The following is a 20,830-nucleotide window of genomic DNA, read 5'->3' as shown; positions in this document are numbered from 1 at the left end:
AGAGAGAGAGAGCGAGAGAGAGATCGGGTTAGATAGAGAGAGATCTTCAAACCAATTTGAATTTACTCATAAGGTGACATGACATCTTCAGCACAGCACAGCCAGCTGCTCTCTTTCGAAGACCAGCCAGCAGCTGTTCTCTTTTGAAGACCTGCCAGCAGCTGCTCTCTTTCGAAGACCTGCCAGCAGCTGCTCTCTTTCGAAGACCTGCCAGCTGTTTTCTCACATAGAGCGCTATCGCTTTGCTGCGCTTGTCGCTGCCGAGCGACCGAGAGAACGAGCGTGTTGAAGAAGCGGAAAGAGTGCAAAGAGTGGATGGCCATGGCCGTCAACTTATGACTAAATTCATCTCGGTGCAAATCACTCGAATCGTTATTACTTATTGTATTGTACACTGCAAAGCCACCAACGAAAATCGAAACACAAAAAAAACACAAAAAATCTAAGCAGAATGTTTTGATAGCAAATAGGGAAAAATTGTTATAGGGAAAAAAAAAGTAGATAAATAATTTTTAATTTCTGCGGTTCCGATGAACAGAACAAACAGCCTTCGTTCACTCTGTCGAGCGTGCACTGTGTATAGCACACACACACACACACACACACACACACACACACACACACACACACACAAACACACACACAAATAGACAGAGAACAAATACAAACATACATACACATAGAACGAGATGCCTATTATCTATTATGAAGCCAATAAATACGAGTATTTTGTGAGTAGCAAAAGAACAAGAACAACTCAGCACAAATGAATATTAAAGTTATTATTATTATTATTATTATTATCTATTATCTATTATTATTATTACTCTCTTACCGACAAAATGCAAAATGTTGCCGTGCTAAATGCAAAAATGCTCCCATTCAATGCGACTAACAAACACCACAAAAGAAGCGTAATAAAACAAATCGTTGAAATTGCAAAACGTTTTAAAAAAAATTATGAAGATTTTCTCATCAATGGCTTTGGGGTTCAATGGGTCATGTATGGCTGGAACGCCGCTGTCTGGTTTGAACGTGAGCCCTTGGGGCCCTGACCGATGGCTTACGCAAGCCACATGCTCATGGGTGGGTGGGTGTCTTGCTGACTGACAGCCTTATGGAATCCGGAGCGTGCTCGGGCCTGGGCAAACGCATCCGATCCCGGGGGGGGGATCGTTGGAATGTAAGTTTCAGCACAGACCCAAGAGGGCGTTAGATCCCCTTTAAATATGGTATCTGTGGGGTCGGGAAAGCTCAGTATCGAGGGTGTTGCTCGAGTGCATGGATCGCCACACAGACACACACAGGACACACGGGACACACAGGATATACAGGATAGACAGGATACCAAGCTGGCAAAAAGAAAAGGCAGCAACACGTTGACAAGATGCAACTGTTCGTCATTTGCCTGCTGGCGGCCACCACAGCCGCCTTCACCCTCTTCGGGCCGCACATTCGCATCGTTCCAGGTGCGAAGCCCAACGAGATCATGCTACACTTCCGCAATCCGTGCAGCAATAAGACCAGCATCACGACCCTCAGGCCACCGCCGCCACCCTGCCAGCAGCATCCCACCACGCCGGCATGCGAGCACAGGATCACCAGTCCGGCACCCACGAAGACGCCTTGTCCGCACGACACGACAACGCCACACCCATGTGGCACACACCCCACCACGCCAGGGTCAACGACGAGCAGGGCGACAACTCCCAGGCCAACATTCGAAACCACAATAAAGACAACCCAGACACCCACAAAGCCAACCACTGACACACCCACAGATGCGACAACCAAGCCAACGACTCTGAAACCCTCAGAGACGACAACTTCTAAGCCCACCGATACGACAACCAAGCCAACGACTCTGAAACCATCTGAGACAACGACTGGCAAACCCACAGATGCGACAACCAAGCCAACGACTCTGAAACCATCTGAGACAACGACTGGCAAACCCACAGATGCGACAACCAAGACAACGACTCTGAAACCATCCGAGACAACGACTTGCTAACCCACAGATGCGACAACCAAGCCAACGACTCTGAAACCATCAGAGACAACGACTGGCAAACCCACAGATGCGACAACCAAGCCAACGACTCTGAAACCATCAGAGACAACAACTTGCTAACCCACAGATGCGACAACCAAGCCAACGACTCTGAAACCATCTGAGACAACGACTGGCAAACCCACAGATGCGACAACCAAGCCAACGACTCTGAAACCATCCGAGACGACAACTTCTAAGCCCACCGATGCGACAACCAAGCCAACGACTCTGAAACCATCTGAGACAACGACTGGCAAACCCACAGATGCGACAACCAAGCCAACGACTCTGAAACCATCAGAGACAACAACTGGTAAACCCACAGATGCGACAACCAAGCCAACGACTCTGAAACCATCTGAGACAACGACTGGCAAACCCACAGATGCGACAACCAAGCCAACGACTCTGAAACCATCTGAGACAACGACTAGCAAACCCACAGATGCGACAACCAAGCCAACGACTCTGAAACCATCTGAGACAACGACTGGCAAACCCACAGATGCGACAACCAAGCCAACGACTCTGAAACCATCTGAGACAACGACTGGCAAACCCACAGATGCGACAACCAAGCCAACGACTCTGAAACCATCTGAGACAACAACTGGCAAACCCACAGATGCGACAACCAAGCCAACGACTCTGAAACCATCTGAGACAACGACTGGCAAACCCACAGATGCGACAACCAAGCCAACGACTCTGAAACCATCTGAGACAACGACTAGCAAACCCACAGATGCGACAACCAAGCCAACGACTCTGAAACCATCTGAGACAACGACTGGCAAACCCACAGATGCGACAACCAAGCCAACGACTCTGAAACCATCTGAGACAACGACTGGCAAACCCACAGATGCGACAACCAAGCCAACGACTCTGAAACCATCTGAGACAACGACTGGCAAACCCACAGATGCGACAACCAAGCCAACGACTCTGAAACCATCAGAGACAACGACTGGCAAACCCACAGATGCGACAACCAAGCCAACGACTCTGAAACCATCTGAGACAACGACTGGCAAACCCACAGATGCGACAACCAAGCCAACGACTCTGAAACCATCTGAGACAACGACTGGCAAACCCACAGATGCGACAACCAAGCCAACGACTCTGAAACCATCTGAGACAACGACTGGCAAACCCACAGATGCGACAACCAAGCCAACGACTCTGAAACCATCAGAGACAACGACTGGCAAACCCACAGATGCGACAACCAAGCCAACGACTCTGAAACCATCTGAGACAACGACTGGCAAACCCACAGATGCGACAACCAAGCCAACGACTCTGAAACCATCTGAGACAACGACTGGCAAACCCACAGATGCGACAACCAAGCCAACGACTCTGAAACCATCAGAGACAACAACTGGCAAACCCACAGATGCGACAACCAAGCCAACGACTCTGAAACCATCTGAGACAACGACTGGCAAACCCACAGATGCGACAACCAAGCCAACGACTCTGAAACCATCTGAGACAACGACTGGCAAACCCACAGATGCGACAACCAAGCCAACGACTCTGAAACCATCTGAGACAACGACTGGCAAACCCACAGATGCGACAACCAAGCCAACGACTCTGAAACCATCTGAGACAACGACTGGCAAACCCACAGATGCGACAACCAAGCCAACGACTCTGAAACCATCAGAAACGACAACACTGGCAAACCCACAGATGCGACAACCAAGCCAACGACTCTGAAACCATCTGAGACAACGACTGGCAAACCCACAGATGCGACAACCAAGCCAACGACTCTGAAACCATCTGAGACAACGACTGGCAAACCCACAGATGCGACAACCAAGCCAACGACTCTGAAACCATCAGAGACAACGACTGGCAAACCCACAGATGCGACAACCAAGCCAACGACTTTGAAACCATCTGAGACAACGACTGGCAAACCCACAGATGCGACAACCAAGCCAACGACTCTGAAACCATCTGAGACAACGACTGGCAAACCCACAGATGCGACAACCAAGCCAACGACTCTGAAACCATCTGAGACAACGACTGGCAAACCCACAGATGCGACAACCAAGCCAACGACTCTGAAACCATCTGAGACAACGACTGGCAAACCCACAGATGCGACAACCAAGCCAACGACTCTGAAACCATCTGAGACAACAACTGGCAAACCCACAGATGCGACAACCAAGCCAACGACTCTGAAACCATCTGAGACAACGACTGGCAAACCCACAGATGCGACAACCAAGCCAACGACTCTGAAACCATCTGAGACAACGACTGGCAAACCCACAGATGCGACAACCAAGCCAACGACTCTGAAACCATCTGAGACAACGACTGGCAAACCCACAGATGCGACAACCAAGCCAACGACTCTGAAACCATCTGAGACAACGACTGGCAAACCCACAGATGCGACAACCAAGCCAACGACTCTGAAACCATCTGAGACAACGACTGGCAAACCCACAGATGCGACAACCAAGCCAACGACTCTGAAACCATCTGAGACAACGACTGGCAAACCCACAGATGCGACAACCAAGCCAACGACTCTGAAACCATCTGAGACAACGACTGGCAAACCCACAGATGCGACAACCAAGCCAACGACTCTGAAACCATCTGAGACAACGACTGGCAAACCCACAGATGCGACAACCAAGCCAACGACTCTGAAACCATCTGAGACAACGACTGGCAAACCCACAGATGCGACAACCAAGCCAACGACTCTGAAACCATCTGAGACAACGACTGGCAAACCCACAGATGCGACAACCAAGCCAACGACTCTGAAACCATCAGAGACAACGACTGGCAAACCCACAGATGCGACAACCAAGCCAACAACTCTGAAACCATCTGAGACAACGACTGGCAAACCCACAGATGCGACAACCAAGCCAACGACTCTGAAACCATCTGAGACAACGACTGGCAAACCCACAGATGCGACAACCAAGCCAACGACTCTGAAACCATCTGAGACAACGACTGGCAAACCCACAGATGCGACAACCAAGCCAACGACTCTGAAACCATCTGAGACAACGACTGGCAAACCCACAGATGCGACAACCAAGCCAACGACTCTGAAACCATCAGAGACAACGACTGGCAAACCCACAGATGCGACAACCAAGCCAACGACTCTGAAACCATCTGAGACAACGACTGGCAAACCCACAGATGCGACAACCAAGCCAACGACTCTGAAACCATCTGAGACAACGACTGGCAAACCCACAGATGCGACAACCAAGCCAACGACTCTGAAACCATCTGAGACAACACTGGCAAACCCACAGATGCGACAACCAAGCCAACGACTCTGAAACCATCAGAGACAACGACTGGCAAACCCACAGATGCGACAACCAAGCCAACGACTCTGAAACCATCTGAGACAACGACTGGCAAACCCACAGATGCGACAACCAAGCCAACGACTCTGAAACCATCTGAGACAACGACTGGCAAACCCACAGATGCGACAACCAAGCCAACGACTCTGAAACCATCTGAGACAACGACTGGCAAACCCACAGATGCGACAACCAAGCCAACGACTCTGAAACCATCTGAGACAACGACTGGCAAACCCACAGATGCGACAACCAAGCCAACGACTCTGAAACCATCAGAGACAACGACTGGCAAACCCACAGATGCGACAACCAAGCCAACGACTCTGAAACCATCTGAGACAACGACTGGCAAACCCACAGATGCGACAACCAAGCCAACGACTCTGAAACCATCTGAGACAACGACTGGCAAACCCACAGATGCGACAACCAAGCCAACGACTCTGAAACCATCTGAGACAACGACTGGCAAACCCACAGATGCGACAACCAAGCCAACGACTCTGAAACCATCAGAGACAACGACTGGCAAACCCACAGATGCGACAACCAAGCCAACGACTCTGAAACCATCTGAGACAACGACTGGCAAACCCACAGATGGACAACCAAGCCAACGACTCTGAAACCATCTGAGACAACGACTGGCAAACCCACAGATGCGACAACCAAGCCAACGACTCTGAAACCACCTGAGACAACGACTGGCAAACCCACAGATGCGACAACCAAGCCAACGACTCTGAAACCATCAGAGACAACGACTGGCAAACCCACAGATGCGACAACCAAGCCAACGACTCTGAAACCATCTGAGACAACGACTGGCAAACCCACAGATGCGACAACCAAGCCAACGACTCTGAAACCATCTGAGACAACGACTGGCAAACCCACAGATGCGACAACCAAGCCAACGACTCTGAAACCATCTGAGACAACGACTGGCAAACCCACAGATGCGACAACCAAGCCAACGACTCTGAAACCATCTGAGACAACGACTGGCAAACCCACAGATGCGACAACCAAGCCAACGACTCTGAAACCATCTGAGACAACGACTGGCAAACCCACAGATGCGACAACCAAGCCAACGACACCATGAAACACGGCAAACCACACAACCAAGCCAACGACTCTGAAACCATCTGAGACAACGACTGGCAAACCCACAGATGCGACAACCAAGCCAACGACTCTGAAACCATCTGAGACAACGACTGGCAAACCCACAGATGCGACAACCAAGCCAACGACTCTGAAACCATCAGAGACAACGACTGGCAAACCCACAGATGCGACAACCAAGCCAACGACTCTGAAACCATCTGAGACAACGACTGGCAAACCCACAGATGCGACAACCAAGCCAACGACTCTGAAACCATCAGAGACAACGACTGGCAAACCCACAGATGCGACAACCAAGCCAACGACTCTGAAACCATCAGAGACAACGACTGGCAAACCCACAGATGCGACAACCAAGCCAACGACTCTGAAACCATCAGAGACAACGACTGGCAAACCCACAGATGCGACAACCAAGCCAACGACTCTGAAACCATCTGAGACAACGACTGGCAAACCCACAGATGCGACAACCAAGCCAACGACTCTGAAACCATCTGAGACAACGACTGGCAAACCCACAGATGCGACAACCAAGCCAACGACTCTGAAACCATCTGAGACAACGACTGGCAAACCCACAGATGCGACAACCAAGCCAACGACTCTGAAACCATCTGAGACAACGACTGGCAAACCCACAGATGCGACAACCAAGCCAACGACTCTGAAACCATCTGAGACAACGACTGGCAAACCCACAGATGCGACAACCAAGCCAACGACTCTGAAACCATCAGAGACAACGACTGGCAAACCCACAGATGCGACAACCAAGCCAACGACTCTGAAACCATCAGAGACAACGACTGGCAAACCCACAGATGCGACAACCAAGCCAACGACTCTGAAACCATCTGAGACAACGACTGGCAAACCCACAGATGCGACAACCAAGCCAACGACTCTGAAACCATCTGAGACAACGACTGGCAAACCCACAGATGCGACAACCAAGCCAACGACTCTGAAACCATCTGAGACAACGACTGGCAAACCCACAGATGCGACAACCAAGCCAACGACTCTGAAACCATCTGAGACAACGACTGGCAAACCCACAGATGCGACAACCAAGCCAACGACTCTGAAACCATCTGAGACAACGACTGGCAAACCCACAGATGCGACAACCAAGCCAACGACTCTGAAACCATCTGAGACAACGACTGGCAAACCCACAGATGCGACAACCAAGCCAACGACTCTGAAACCATCAGAGACAACGACTGGCAAACCCACAGATGCGACAACCAAGCCAACGACTCTGAAACCATCTGAGACAACGACTGGCAAACCCACAGATGCGACAACCAAGCCAACGACTCTGAAACCATCAGAGACAACGACTGGCAAACCCACAGATGCGACAACCAAGCCAACGACTCTGAAACCATCTGAGACAACGACTGGCAAACCCACAGATGCGACAACCAAGCCAACGACTCTGAAACCATCTGAGACAACGACTGGCAAACCCACAGATGCGACAACCAAGCCAACGACTCTGAAACCATCTGAGACAACGACTGGCAAACCCACAGATGCGACAACCAAGCCAACGACTCTGAAACCATCAGAGACAACGACTGGCAAACCCACAGATGCGACAACCAAGCCAACGACTCTGAAACCATCTGAGACAACGACTGGCAAACCCACAGATGCGACAACCAAGCCAACGACTCTGAAACCATCTGAGACAACGACTGGCAAACCCACAGATGCGACAACCAAGCCAACGACTCTGAAACCATCAGAGACAACAACTGGCAAACCCACAGATGCGACAACCAAGCCAACGACTCTGAAACCATCTGAGACAACGACTGGCAAACCCACAGATGCGACAACCAAGCCAACGACTCTGAAACCATCAGAGACAACGACTGGCAAACCCACAGATGCGACAACCAAGCCAACGACTCTGAAACCATCAGAGACAACGACTGGCAAACCCACAGATGCGACAACCAAGCCAACGACTCTGAAACCATCTGAGACAACGACTGGCAAACCCACAGATGCGACAACCAAGCCAACGACTCTGAAACCATCTGAGACAACGACTGGCAAACCCACAGATGCGACAACCAAGCCAACGACTCTGAAACCATCTGAGACAACGACTGGCAAACCCACAGATGCGACAACCAAGCCAACGACTCTGAAACCATCTGAGACAACGACTGGCAAACCCACAGATGCGACAACCAAGCCAACGACTCTGAAACCATCTGAGACAACGACTGGCAAACCCACAGATGCGACAACCAAGCCAACGACTCTGAAACCATCAGAGACAACAACTGGCAAACCCACAGATGCGACAACCAAGCCAACGACTCTGAAACCATCTGAGACAACGACTGGCAAACCCACAGATGCGACAACCAAGCCAACGACTCTGAAACCATCAGAGACAACGACTGGCAAACCCACAGATGCGACAACCAAGCCAACGACTCTGAAACCATCAGAGACAACGACTGGCAAACCCACAGATGCGACAACCAAGCCAACGACTCTGAAACCATCTGAGACAACGACTGGCAAACCCACAGATGCGACAACCAAGCCAACGACTCTGAAACCATCTGAGACAACGACTGGCAAACCCACAGATGCGACAACCAAGCCAACGACTCTGAAACCATCTGAGACAACGACTGGCAAACCCACAGATGCGACAACCAAGCCAACGACTCTGAAACCATCTGAGACAACGACTGGCAAACCCACAGATGCGACAACCAAGCCAACGACTCTGAAACCATCTGAGACAACGACTGGCAAACCCACAGATGCGACAACCAAGCCAACGACTCTGAAACCATCTGAGACAACGACTGGCAAACCCACAGATGCGACAACCAAGCCAACGACTCTGAAACCATCTGAGACAACTACTGGCAAACCCACAGATGCGACAACCAAGCCAACGACTCTGAAACCATCTGAGACAACGACTGGCAAACCCACAGATGCGACAACCAAGCCAACGACTCTGAAACCATCAGAGACAACGACTGGCAAACCCACAGATGCGACAACCAAGCCAACGACTCTGAAACCATCTGAGACAACGACTGGCAAACCCACAGATGCGACAACCAAGCCAACGACTCTGAAACCATCTGAGACAACGACTGGCAAACCCACAGATGCGACAACCAAGCCAACGACTCTGAAACCATCTGAGACAACGACTGGCAAACCCACAGATGCGACAACCAAGCCAACGACTCTGAAACCATCTGAGACAACTACTGGCAAACCCACAGATGCGACAACCAAGCCAACGACTCTGAAACCATCTGAGACAACGACTGGCAAACCCACAGATGCGACAACCAAGCCAACGACTCTGAAACCATCTGAGACAACTACTGGCAAACCCACAGATGCGACAACCAAGCCAACGACTCTGAAACCATCTGAGACAACGACTGGCAAACCCACAGATGCGACAACCAAGCCAACGACTCTGAAACCATCTGAGACAACGACTGGCAAACCCACAGATGCGACAACCAAGCCAACGACTCTGAAACCATCTGAGACAACGACTGGCAAACCCACAGATGCGACAACCAAGCCAACGACTCTGAAACCATCTGAGACAACGACTGGCAAACCCACAGATGCGACAACCAAGCCAACGACTCTGAAACCATCTGAGACAACGACTGGCAAACCCACAGATGCGACAACCAAGCCAACGACTCTGAAACCATCTGAGACAACGACTGGCAAACCCACAGATGCGACAACCAAGCCAACGACTCTGAAACCATCTGAGACAACTACTGGCAAACCCACAGATGCGACAACCAAGCCAACGACTCTGAAACCATCTGAGACAACTACTGGCAAACCCACAGATGCGACAACCAAGCCAACGACTCTGAAACCATCTGAGACAACGACTGGCAAACCCACAGATGCGACAACCAAGCCAACGACTCTGAAACCATCTGAGACAACGACTGGCAAACCCACAGATGCGACAACCAAGCCAACGACTCTGAAACCATCAGAGACAACGACTGGCAAACCCACAGATGCGACAACCAAGCCAACGACTCTGAAACCATCAGAGACAACGACTGGCAAACCCACAGATGCGACAACCAAGCCAACGACTCTGAAACCATCTGAGACAACGACTGGCAAACCCACAGATGCGACAACCAAGCCAACGACTCTGAAACCATCTGAGACAACGACTGGCAAACCCACAGATGCGACAACCAAGCCAACGACTCTGAAACCATCAGAGACAACGACTGGCAAACCCACAGATGCGACAACCAAGCCAACGACTCTGAAACCATCAGAGACAACGACTGGCAAACCCACAGATGCGACAACCAAGCCAACGACTCTGAAACCATCTGAGACAACGACTGGCAAACCCACAGATGCGACAACCAAGCCAACGACTCTGAAACCATCTGAGACAACGACTGGCAAACCCACAGATGCGACAACCAAGCCAACGACTCTGAAACCATCAGAGACAACGACTGGCAAACCCACAGATGCGACAACCAAGCCAACGACTCTGAAACCATCAGAGACAACAACTTCTAAGCCCACCGATGCGACAACCAAGCCAACGACTCTGAAACCATCAGAGACAACAACTGGCAAACCCACAGATGCGACAACCAAGCCAACGACTCTGAAACCATCAAAGACAACGACTGGCAAACCCACAGATGCGACAACCAAGCCAACGACTCTGAAACCATCAGAGACAACGACTGGCAAACCCACAGATGCGACAACCAAGCCAACGACTCTGAAACCATCAGAGACAACGACTGGCAAACCCACAGATGCGACAACCAAGCCAACGACTCTGAAACCATCAGAGACAACGACTGGCAAACCCACAGATGCGACAACCAAGCCAACGACTCTGAAACCATCAGAGACAACCTAAACCCACAGATGCGACAACCAAGCCAACGACTCTGAAACCATCTGAGACAACGACTGGCAAACCCACAGATGCGACAACCAAGCCAACGACTCTGAAACCATCAGAGACAACGACTGGCAAACCCACAGATGCGACAACCAAGCCAACGACTCTGAAACCATCAGAGACAACGACTGGCAAACCCACAGATGCGACAACCAAGCCAACGACTCTGAAACCATCAGAGACAACGACTGGCAAACCCACAGATGCGACAACCAAGCCAACGACTCTGAAACCATCAGAGACAACGACTGGCAAACCCACAGATGCGACAACCAAGCCAACGACTCTGAAACCATCTGAGACAACGACTGGCAAACCCACAGATGCGACAACCAAGCCAACGACTCTGAAACCATCAGAGACAACGACTGGCAAACCCACAGATGCGACAACCAAGCCAACGACTCTGAAACCATCAGAGACGACAACTTCTAAGCCCACCGATGCGACAACCAAGCCAACGACTCTGAAACCATCTGAGACAACGACTGGCAAACCCACAGATGCGACAACCAAGCCAACGACTCTGAAACCATCTGAGACAACGACTGGCAAACCCACAGATGCGACAACCAAGCCAACGACTCTGAAACCATCTGAGACAACGACTGGCAAACCCACAGATGCGACAACCAAGCCAACGACTCTGAAACCATCAGAGACAACGACTGGCAAACCCACAGATGCGACAACCAAGCCAACGACTCTGAAACCATCAGAGACAACGACTGGCAAACCCACAGATGCGACAACCAAGCCAACGACTCTGAAACCATCTGAGACAACGACTGGCAAACCCACAGATGCGACAACCAAGCCAACGACTCTGAAACCATCAGAGACAACGACTGTCAAACCCACAGATGCGACAACCAAGCCAACGACTCTGAAACCATCTGAGACAACGACTGGCAAACCCACAGATGCGACAACCAAGCCAACGACTCTGAAACCATCAGAGACAACGACTGTCAAACCCACAGATGCGACAACCAAGCCAACGACTCTGAAACCATCTGAGACAACGACTGGCAAACCCACAGATGCGACAACCAAGCCAACGACTCTGAAACCATCAGAGACAACGACTGTCAAACCCACAGATGCGACAACCAAGCCAACGACTCTGAAACCATCTGAGACAACTACTGGCAAACCCACAGATGCGACAACCAAGCCAACGACTCTGAAACCATCAGAGACAACGACTGGCAAACCCACAGATGCGACAACCAAGCCAACGACTCTGAAACCATCAGAGACAACGACTGGCAAACCCACAGATGCGACAACCAAGCCAACGACTCTGAAACCATCTGAGACAACGACTGGCAAACCCACAGATGCGACAACCAAGCCAACGACTCTGAAACCATCAGAGACAACGACTGGCAAACCCACAGATGCGACAACCAAGCCAACGACTCTGAAACCATCTGAGACAACGACTGGCAAACCCACAGATGCGACAACCAAGCCAACGACTCTGAAACCATCAGAGACAACGACTGGCAAACCCACAGATGCGACAACCAAGCCAACGACTCTGAAACCATCAGAGACAACGACTGGCAAACCCACAGATGCGACAACCAAGCCAACGACTCTGAAACCATCAGAGACGACAACTTCTAAGCCCACCGATGCGACAACCAAGCCAACGACTCTGAAACCATCAGAGACAACGACTGGCAAACCCACAGATGCGACAACCAAGCCAACGACTCTGAAACCATCAGAGACGACAACTTCTAAGCCCACCGATGCGACAACCAAGCCAACGACTCTGAAACCATCAGAGACAACGACTGGCAAACCCACAGATGCGACAACCAAGCCAACGACTCTGAAACCATCAAAGACAACGACTGGCAAACCCACAGATGCGACAACCAAGCCAACGACTCTGAAACCATCTGAGACAACGACTGGCAAACCCACAGATGCGACAACCAAGCCAACGACTCTGAAACCATCAGAGACAACGACTGGCAAACCCACAGATGCGACAACCAAGCCAACGACTCTGAAACCATCAGAGACAACGACTGGCAAACCCACAGATGCGACAACCAAGCCAACGACTCTGAAACCATCTGAGACAACGACTGGCAAACCCACAGATGCGACAACCAAGCCAACGACTCTGAAACCATCAGAGACAACGACTGGCAAACCCACAGATGCGACAACCAAGCCAACGACTCTGAAACCATCAGAGACAACGACTGGCAAACCCACAGATGCGACAACCAAGCCAACGACTCTGAAACCATCAGAGACAACGACTGGCAAACCCACAGATGCGACAACCAAGCCAACGACTCTGAAACCATCAGAGACAACAACTTGCAAAGCCCACAGATGCGACAACCAAGCCAACGACTCTGAAACCATCAGAGACAACGACTGGTAAACCCACAGATGCGACAACCAAGCCAACGACTCTGAAACCATCAGAGACAACGACTGGCAAACCCACAGATGCGACAACCAAGCCAACGACTCTGAAACCATCTGAGACAACGACTGGCAAACCCACAGATGCGACAACCAAGCCAACGACTCTGAAACCATCTGAGACAACGACTGGCAAACCCACAGATGCGACAACCAAGCCAACGACTCTGAAACCATCTGAGACAACGACTGGCAAACCCACAGATGCGACAACCAAGCCAACGACTCTGAAACCATCAGAGACAACGACTGGCAAACCCACAGATGCGACAACCAAGCCAACGACTCTGAAACCATCTGAGACAACGACTGGCAAACCCACAGATGCGACAACCAAGCCAACGACTCTGAAACCATCTGAGACAACGACTGGCAAACCCACAGATGCGACAACCAAGCCAACGACTCTGAAACCATCAGAGACGACAACTTCTAAGCCCACCGATGCGACAACCAAGCCAACGACTCTGAAACCATCAGAGACGACAACTTCTAAGCCCACCGATGCGACAACCAAGCCAACGACTCTGAAACCATCTGAGACAACGACTGGCAAACCCACAGATGCGACAACCAAGCCAACGACTCTGAAACCATCTGAGACAACGACTGGCAAACCCACAGATGCGACAACCAAGCCAACGACTCTGAAACCATCTGAGACAACGACTGGCAAACCCACAGATGCGACAACCAAGCCAACGACTCTGAAACCATCTGAGACAACAACTGGCAAACCCACAGATGCGACAACCAAGCCAACGACTCTGAAACCATCTGAGACAACGACTGGCAAACCCACAGATGCGACAACCAAGCCAACGACTCTGAAACCATCAGAGACGACAACTTCTAAGCCCACCGATGCGACAACCAAGCCAACGACTCTGAAACCATCTGAGACAACGACTGGCAAACCCACAGATGCGACAACCAAGCCAACGACTCTGAAACCATCTGAGACAACGACTGGCAAACCCACAGATGCGACAACCAAGCCAACGACTCTGAAACCATCTGAGACAACGACTGGCAAACCCACAGATGCGACAACCAAGCCAACGACTCTGAAACCATCTGAGACAACGACTGGCAAACCCACAGATGCGACAACCAAGCCAACGACTCTGAAACCATCTGAGACAACGACTGGCAAACCCACAGATGCGACAACCAAGCCAACGACTCTGAAACCATCAGAGACAACGACTGGCAAACCCACAGATGCGACAACCAAGCCAACGACTCTGAAACCATCTGAGACAACGACTGGCAAACCCACAGATGCGACAACCAAGCCAACGACTCTGAAACCATCAGAGACGACAACTTCTAAGCCCACCGATGCGACAACCAAGCCAACGACTCTGAAACCATCTGAGACAACGACTGGCAAACCCACAGATGCGACAACCAAGCCAACGACTCTGAAACCATCTGAGACAACGACTGGCAAACCCACAGATGCGACAACCAAGCCAACGACTCTGAAACCATCTGAGACAACGACTGGCAAACCCACAGATGCGACAACCAAGCCAACGACTCTGAAACCATCAGAGACGACAACTTCTAAGCCCACCGATGCGACAACCAAGCCAACGACTCTGAAACCATCTGAGACAACGACTGGCAAACCCACAGATGCGACAACCAAGCCAACGACTCTGAAACCATCTGAGACAACGACTGGCAAACCCACAGATGCGACAACCAAGCCAACGACTCTGAAACCATCTGAGACAACGACTGGCAAACCCACAGATGCGACAACCAAGCCAACGACTCTGAAACCATCAGAGACGACAACTTCTAAGCCCACCGATGCGACAACCAAGCCAACGACTCTGAAACCATCTGAGACAACGACTGGCAAACCCACAGATGCGACAACCAAGCCAACGACTCTGAAACCATCTGAGACAACGACTGGCAAACCCACAGATGCGACAACCAAGCCAACGACTCTGAAACCATCTGAGACAACGACTGGCAAACCCACAGATGCGACAACCAAGCCAACGACTCTGAAACCACTGAGACACGACTGGCAAACCCACAGATGGACAACCAAGCCAACGACCTGAAACCACTGAGACAACGACTGGCAAACCCACAGATGCGACAACCAAGCCAACGACTCTGAAACCATCAGAGACAACGACTGGCAAACCCACAGATGCGACAACCAAGCCAACGACTCTGAAACCATCTGAGACAACGACTGGCAAACCCACAGATGCGACAACCAGGCGATCGACTCTGAAACCATCAGAGACAACGACTGGCAAACCCACAGATGAAACAACCAGGAGAACGACTCTGAAACCATCTGAGACAACGACTGGCAAACCCACAGATGCGACAACCAAGCCAACGACTCTGAAACCATCTGAGACAACGACTGGCAAACCCACAGATGCGACAACCAAGCCAACGACTCTGAAACCATCTGAGACAACGACTGGCAAACCCACAGATGCGACAACCAAGCCAACGACTCTGAAACCATCTGAGACAACGACTGGCAAACCCACAGATGCGACAACCAAGCCAACGACTCTGAAACCATCAGAGACGACAACTTCTAAGCCCACCGATGCGACAACCAAGCCAACGACTCTGAAACCATCTGAGACAACGACTGGCAAACCCACAGATGCGACAACCAAGCCAACGACTCTGAAACCATCAGAGACGACAACTTCTAAGCCCACCGATGCGACAACCAAGCCAACGACTCTGAAACCATCTGAGACAACGACTGGCAAACCCACAGATGAAACAACCAGGCGATCGACTCTGAAACCATCAGAGACAACGACTGGCAAACCCACAGATGAAACAACCAGGAGAACGACTCGACAACCATCAAAGACAACGACTGGCAAACCCACAGATGCGACAACCAAGCCAACGACTCTGAAGCCAACCACAAGCACCACTGGGCGAACCACTGCCTCTCTTCCGCCGTTCAATATCTTCGATGTGGACCGATCTGTGGCCCCAACGACGACGACAGTGGCAGATGTCTAGGCGGACCGGGCCGATGGCTGGGACAGTCATTAAGTAGTTAAGGGAATGAGCAGATAGAGCAGATCTAAGGCGCTAATCAATGTACATATATTTGTGTGTTTTAATAAACGATCCACTGGTGTGGAGATTTATTCTAAAAATGCCAATCGGCGCAGTTGATCTCTTTCACTGGATGGGGGAGAGGGGTTCTTGGAGGGATTTTGGCTTAGGTGCTAGACAAAAAAAAAAAAAAGAAAAAGGTGGGGAGGGTTGACCAACGGATCAATGGATCCATCAATGGATCAATGGGGCTCAGAGGGGTATGTTGTTGTCGAGGGTGTTGCCATCCTCGGCGCTCTCGTCGCTGTCATAGTCGTAGGCGGCATCCCGCCAGTCGCACAGGGCCGCAAATTTGTCGCTCACTTGATGCTGAACGCACTTGGAGGCCGCCGGGCCCGACTGATAGATGGGCTCATTGTAGATGTTATTGTAGTCATAGTTGCAGGTGAGCATGAACTGGTATCTGCTGGCCTGGGGCTCCAGAAATCGCACAGCGGCACAGCCCACGCGATGCACACGATCCGAGACGAGCAGCGTAAAGTGTCCGATCTTCTTGCTGTGTGTGTGTGTGTGTGTGTGTTGCAACATTAGAGACTTGATCCAAATAGCATTCCGGCCACTTACCCTTGGGGATGCGGACGATAGCTGTCGATGTAGGTCTGATTGGCATCCAAGTACTCCCTGAACCAGTTGAGGACAAACGATTTCATGCGCCTCGAGTGCGACTTGAATTCGCGTCCAATCCAAAAGTAACCAATATTCTGGCCACTGAACTTGAAGCGCGGCGTATTGCGGCATTTGTCGTGCGCGAATTGACAGCGCTTGGCATGCAGTCCGGCCATCTGCTCCAGTTCTGTGTCCCAGCGCAGCAGCGGCATGTGTGTGGCACTGCTGTAGCCGGGCAGCTCGCCGCTGGCTATCTTCGAGCGGGCCAAATTGTGCATGTCCAACAGCAGCTGACGTCTCCGGTCATTCATGGCCAGCATTTTGGGCTCGGCACCGCAACTGGCACCAAAGCTGCCATTGTTGCCACACGCCGTATGCGGCACTTGCACCACATGACTGCCATTGTACAGCTGGCAAAGTGTGGGCGCACAGTATCCTCCAGCTGGGGCTGTGGCCGCCTCCAGGCCACGGAGACTCGCTGCCACGATAATCAGGAGCACTGCAGGTGCGACACTGCACTTGCTCGACAATCTCGGCATCTCGACGGTCAACAAGCAACTGAGCTAAGGTCGAGCGGCTGTTTTGGTTTATGAATGGAAATGGAAATGGATTGGCATGGCATGGGAATGGTGGTGGAGCAAGCAGCCCCAAGTCGGCAGCGTCGCTGATTTTTTCCCTCAAACGCTTAGGGTTGGCACAGAGCCCCATAACTGGTTCTGTTACCCCTCGCCCCATTCCACATTGGGTTGGTTGTTTGATTGTTTTGCTCATCCCTGGACACCGATCGAGCTTCCGGGCACTGCAGCCAGTGCACCACCAGCAGCAGCAGCAGCAGCACCACTGAAACACCATCCGGTAACCGGTTTGGCTTTGGCTACCACCGCTGGTGGTGCCCATCGTTCATGGCGCTTTATGGGTGTCTGCCCCACCTCCGTGTAAGTGGGTATAATCAGCGGCTCAAAGCCCAATGCCCAATGCCCAGTGCCCAGTGACCCATGGCCAAGTGTGGGAAAAATGCTCGCTTCAAGGCAATTGCCAATTGCCGGTAAGTGGCCAAGTCGAGGAATTATTTGCGTTTCCATCAAAGCAGCTTTACAGAACTAAAACCGTATAAACTGCCGCTAACAATATCCACAAAGAAAACCAATAAAAAGAGTATAAGCCGAAGCATTTCATACTCTGCTAGATCTAACGATTCCAAGTGGAAACAAATGGAAACTGCAGATCCAAAAGAAAATCTACAAAATCTACCTCAGAGTATCAAAGTATCGGCGAGGAATAGATGCAAGCAGTCACCTTTAATGATTTAATTATTTTAAATATATTTTTCCTTTCTTATAATATTTATTTAAAATTAATTTAATTTAATTGGCAATATTTAATACACTAAATTGTTGTTTAATTTGTTATAATTTTGTATAATTTATTTGGAATAAAATCGCGCTTCTTAGGTGCCCAGGCAAATGCTAGATTGAAGGCTTGTATTCTCATTTATTTATTTATTTAGTCTTATAATTAAAAAAAAAAGATTTTCAATGCATAAAATTTTTAGTCGCATTTGATTATTTTTAATATAATCTTTAAACTTGAAATTTTTAATTGCAATTGGAATATTTTGGTGTGGTTTGGTTTTATTTTATTAACGTATTTTTGTTGTAATGACTTTTATTCGTCTTTGTTTATTTATCAATTTTATTTGCATGTCTAATTTAATTGATAGAAAAAAATATTAAATATTAAATCTATGTATATTCCCGACGTGCCCCAAAGTCGAAGAGCCTCTCGCCAAAGAGTAAAGTGGTAAAAAAAAACATATACTTAAATTAAAAGAAACGACGCGTCGGCAGAAACGTGCCTCACACCAAATCGGAATCGCGGCATTAATTAAAATAACAATACTACAAAAAATAACAACAAAGGCAACCCACCAACGTATTATGCAAAAACCACAGAAAGCCAAGAAACAACAAGAAAACAAAAACAAAAAAGAAAAGAAGAGAAGAACATGATGGCCTGAAGAAGAACTTATGGTTATGACGTTGAATGGCCAAAAAGAATGGGAACCCAATGGACACGGAGACGCCGCCGCTCCCTACGTTCTAAGAGTCTCTGTGGGTCAGTGCTATTTTTGTTTTTATTTTGTATTTTGTATTTTAATATATATCTATGCCTGTGTGGTGAGCTACATGAGTGGATCGGATATATATTCATATTCTCTGTTAGATATATTCGCGCTTTCTAGCCGTAAAGATTATGGCATTTTATTGTTCGTGTCATAAGCTGATCGTTAAAATTCAACTTATATGAGTTTTTTTTTTTTGCCAATTAAACTGACCAGGGTATGCATAACTTCGTTAGACTCGTACACGCAGGCATTTTGGCTTTCAACTTTATTGGACAATTGCGTTCCGGCTGGTTCAAGCAACCTTTTATTGGCTCTAAACACTCTAAGCCGAGTATCACATCACTGAGACGCTTTCAGAAGACCAGCTCATCGCACTACGAGTATGTACCACTGTATCGTGCGATCGCTGACTCAAAGATTCTTTTTTTTTTGCTTCTTTTACTAGTAGTTAGTGGGTTTGTTTGGCTGCCAATTAACGAATTTATTTCTGCTCTACTCAGGCAATGATTTTCCAGCATTTAAGCCTCTCAAAAGCAAGCAAAATTTCATAAATATTTCTTGCATATTATGACCCAAGTGTTCCATATCTCAGAGTTGTTTTTCTAGTATCGAATTTCCCCATTGATCATTGGCTCACTGATGCATAGGCAAACCCGATTTCAATTGCAATTTAATTTACACCTTTTGCACTTTTACACTTGGACGAGTATCGCGTAAGACCTGGGCTTTTTTATTCCCATGACGCAGTTATTGTGGTTTATTCTCTTGCATATTATTAGCACAAACAAACAAAAAAAAATATGATTATGAATGATTTGTGATTAGCCGCCTCGCACTCGTATATCATTTAGAAAATAGCATCTGAACTCTGGCTCTTCGAGTGGCTGTTGTAATTAAAAAAAGATCTAACAGGTAGTCAAAACATCAGAGTC

At 49.6% G+C, this 20,830-nt stretch overlaps 2 protein-coding genes across 2 annotated transcripts; one reads left to right on the top strand and one right to left on the bottom strand.

The window, feature by feature from the left end:
- Positions 1-1,387: 1,387 nt before the first annotated feature.
- LOC121405000 (mucin-2) lies at positions 1,388-17,171 on the top strand. The gene is made up of 10 exons (XM_041595493.1): positions 1,388-1,858; positions 2,159-2,533; positions 4,021-4,635; positions 8,738-9,112; positions 10,778-11,480; positions 11,521-11,567; positions 11,919-12,767; positions 13,113-13,412; positions 15,280-15,904; positions 16,401-17,171. Exons 1-10 carry the CDS (start codon positions 1,388-1,390, stop codon positions 17,066-17,068), a joined length of 5,028 nt encoding a protein of 1,675 aa, XP_041451427.1. The 3' UTR covers positions 17,069-17,171.
- LOC111065018 (antigen 5 like allergen Cul n 1) lies at positions 17,163-18,348 on the bottom strand. Its single transcript, XM_022352951.2, has 2 exons — positions 17,732-18,348; positions 17,163-17,663 (listed from the first exon to the last, which is right to left on the bottom strand). The coding sequence occupies exons 1-2, from the start codon at positions 18,310-18,312 to the stop codon at positions 17,360-17,362; spliced, it is 885 nt and encodes a 294-aa protein (XP_022208643.1). The 5' UTR covers positions 18,313-18,348; the 3' UTR covers positions 17,163-17,359.
- Between the last annotated feature and the right edge of the window lie 2,482 nt (positions 18,349-20,830).

This window comes from Drosophila obscura, unplaced genomic scaffold (genome assembly GCF_018151105.1).
Source record: "Drosophila obscura isolate BZ-5 IFL unplaced genomic scaffold, ASM1815110v1 contig_73, whole genome shotgun sequence".
In the NCBI taxonomy this organism is placed as follows: Eukaryota; Metazoa; Arthropoda; class Insecta; order Diptera; family Drosophilidae; genus Drosophila; species Drosophila obscura.
The sequence above is the reverse complement of the archived record's forward strand: the minus strand, read 5'-3'. Positions and strand labels throughout refer to the sequence as shown.

Excerpts from the sequence above, each read along its gene's own strand:
- LOC111065018 (XM_022352951.2), bottom strand. The coding sequence starts at position 18,312 with ATGCCGAGATTGTCGAGCAAGTGCAGTGTCGCACCTGCAGTGCTCCTG. Across the intron at positions 17,664-17,731 it reads TATCGTCCGCATCCCCAAGG|CAAGAAGATCGGACACTTTA; the intron begins GTAAGTGGCCGG and ends ACACACACACAG.
- LOC121405000 (XM_041595493.1), top strand. The coding sequence starts at position 1,388 with ATGCAACTGTTCGTCATTTGCCTGCTGGCGGCCACCACAGCCGCCTTC. Across the intron at positions 1,859-2,158 it reads CCGATACGACAACCAAGCCA|ACGACTCTGAAACCATCTGA; the intron begins ACGACTCTGAAA and ends ACAACCAAGCCA. Across the intron at positions 15,905-16,400 it reads ACCATCTGAGACAACGACTG|CCAAGCCAACGACTCTGAAA; the intron begins GCAAACCCACAG and ends CAGATGCGACAA.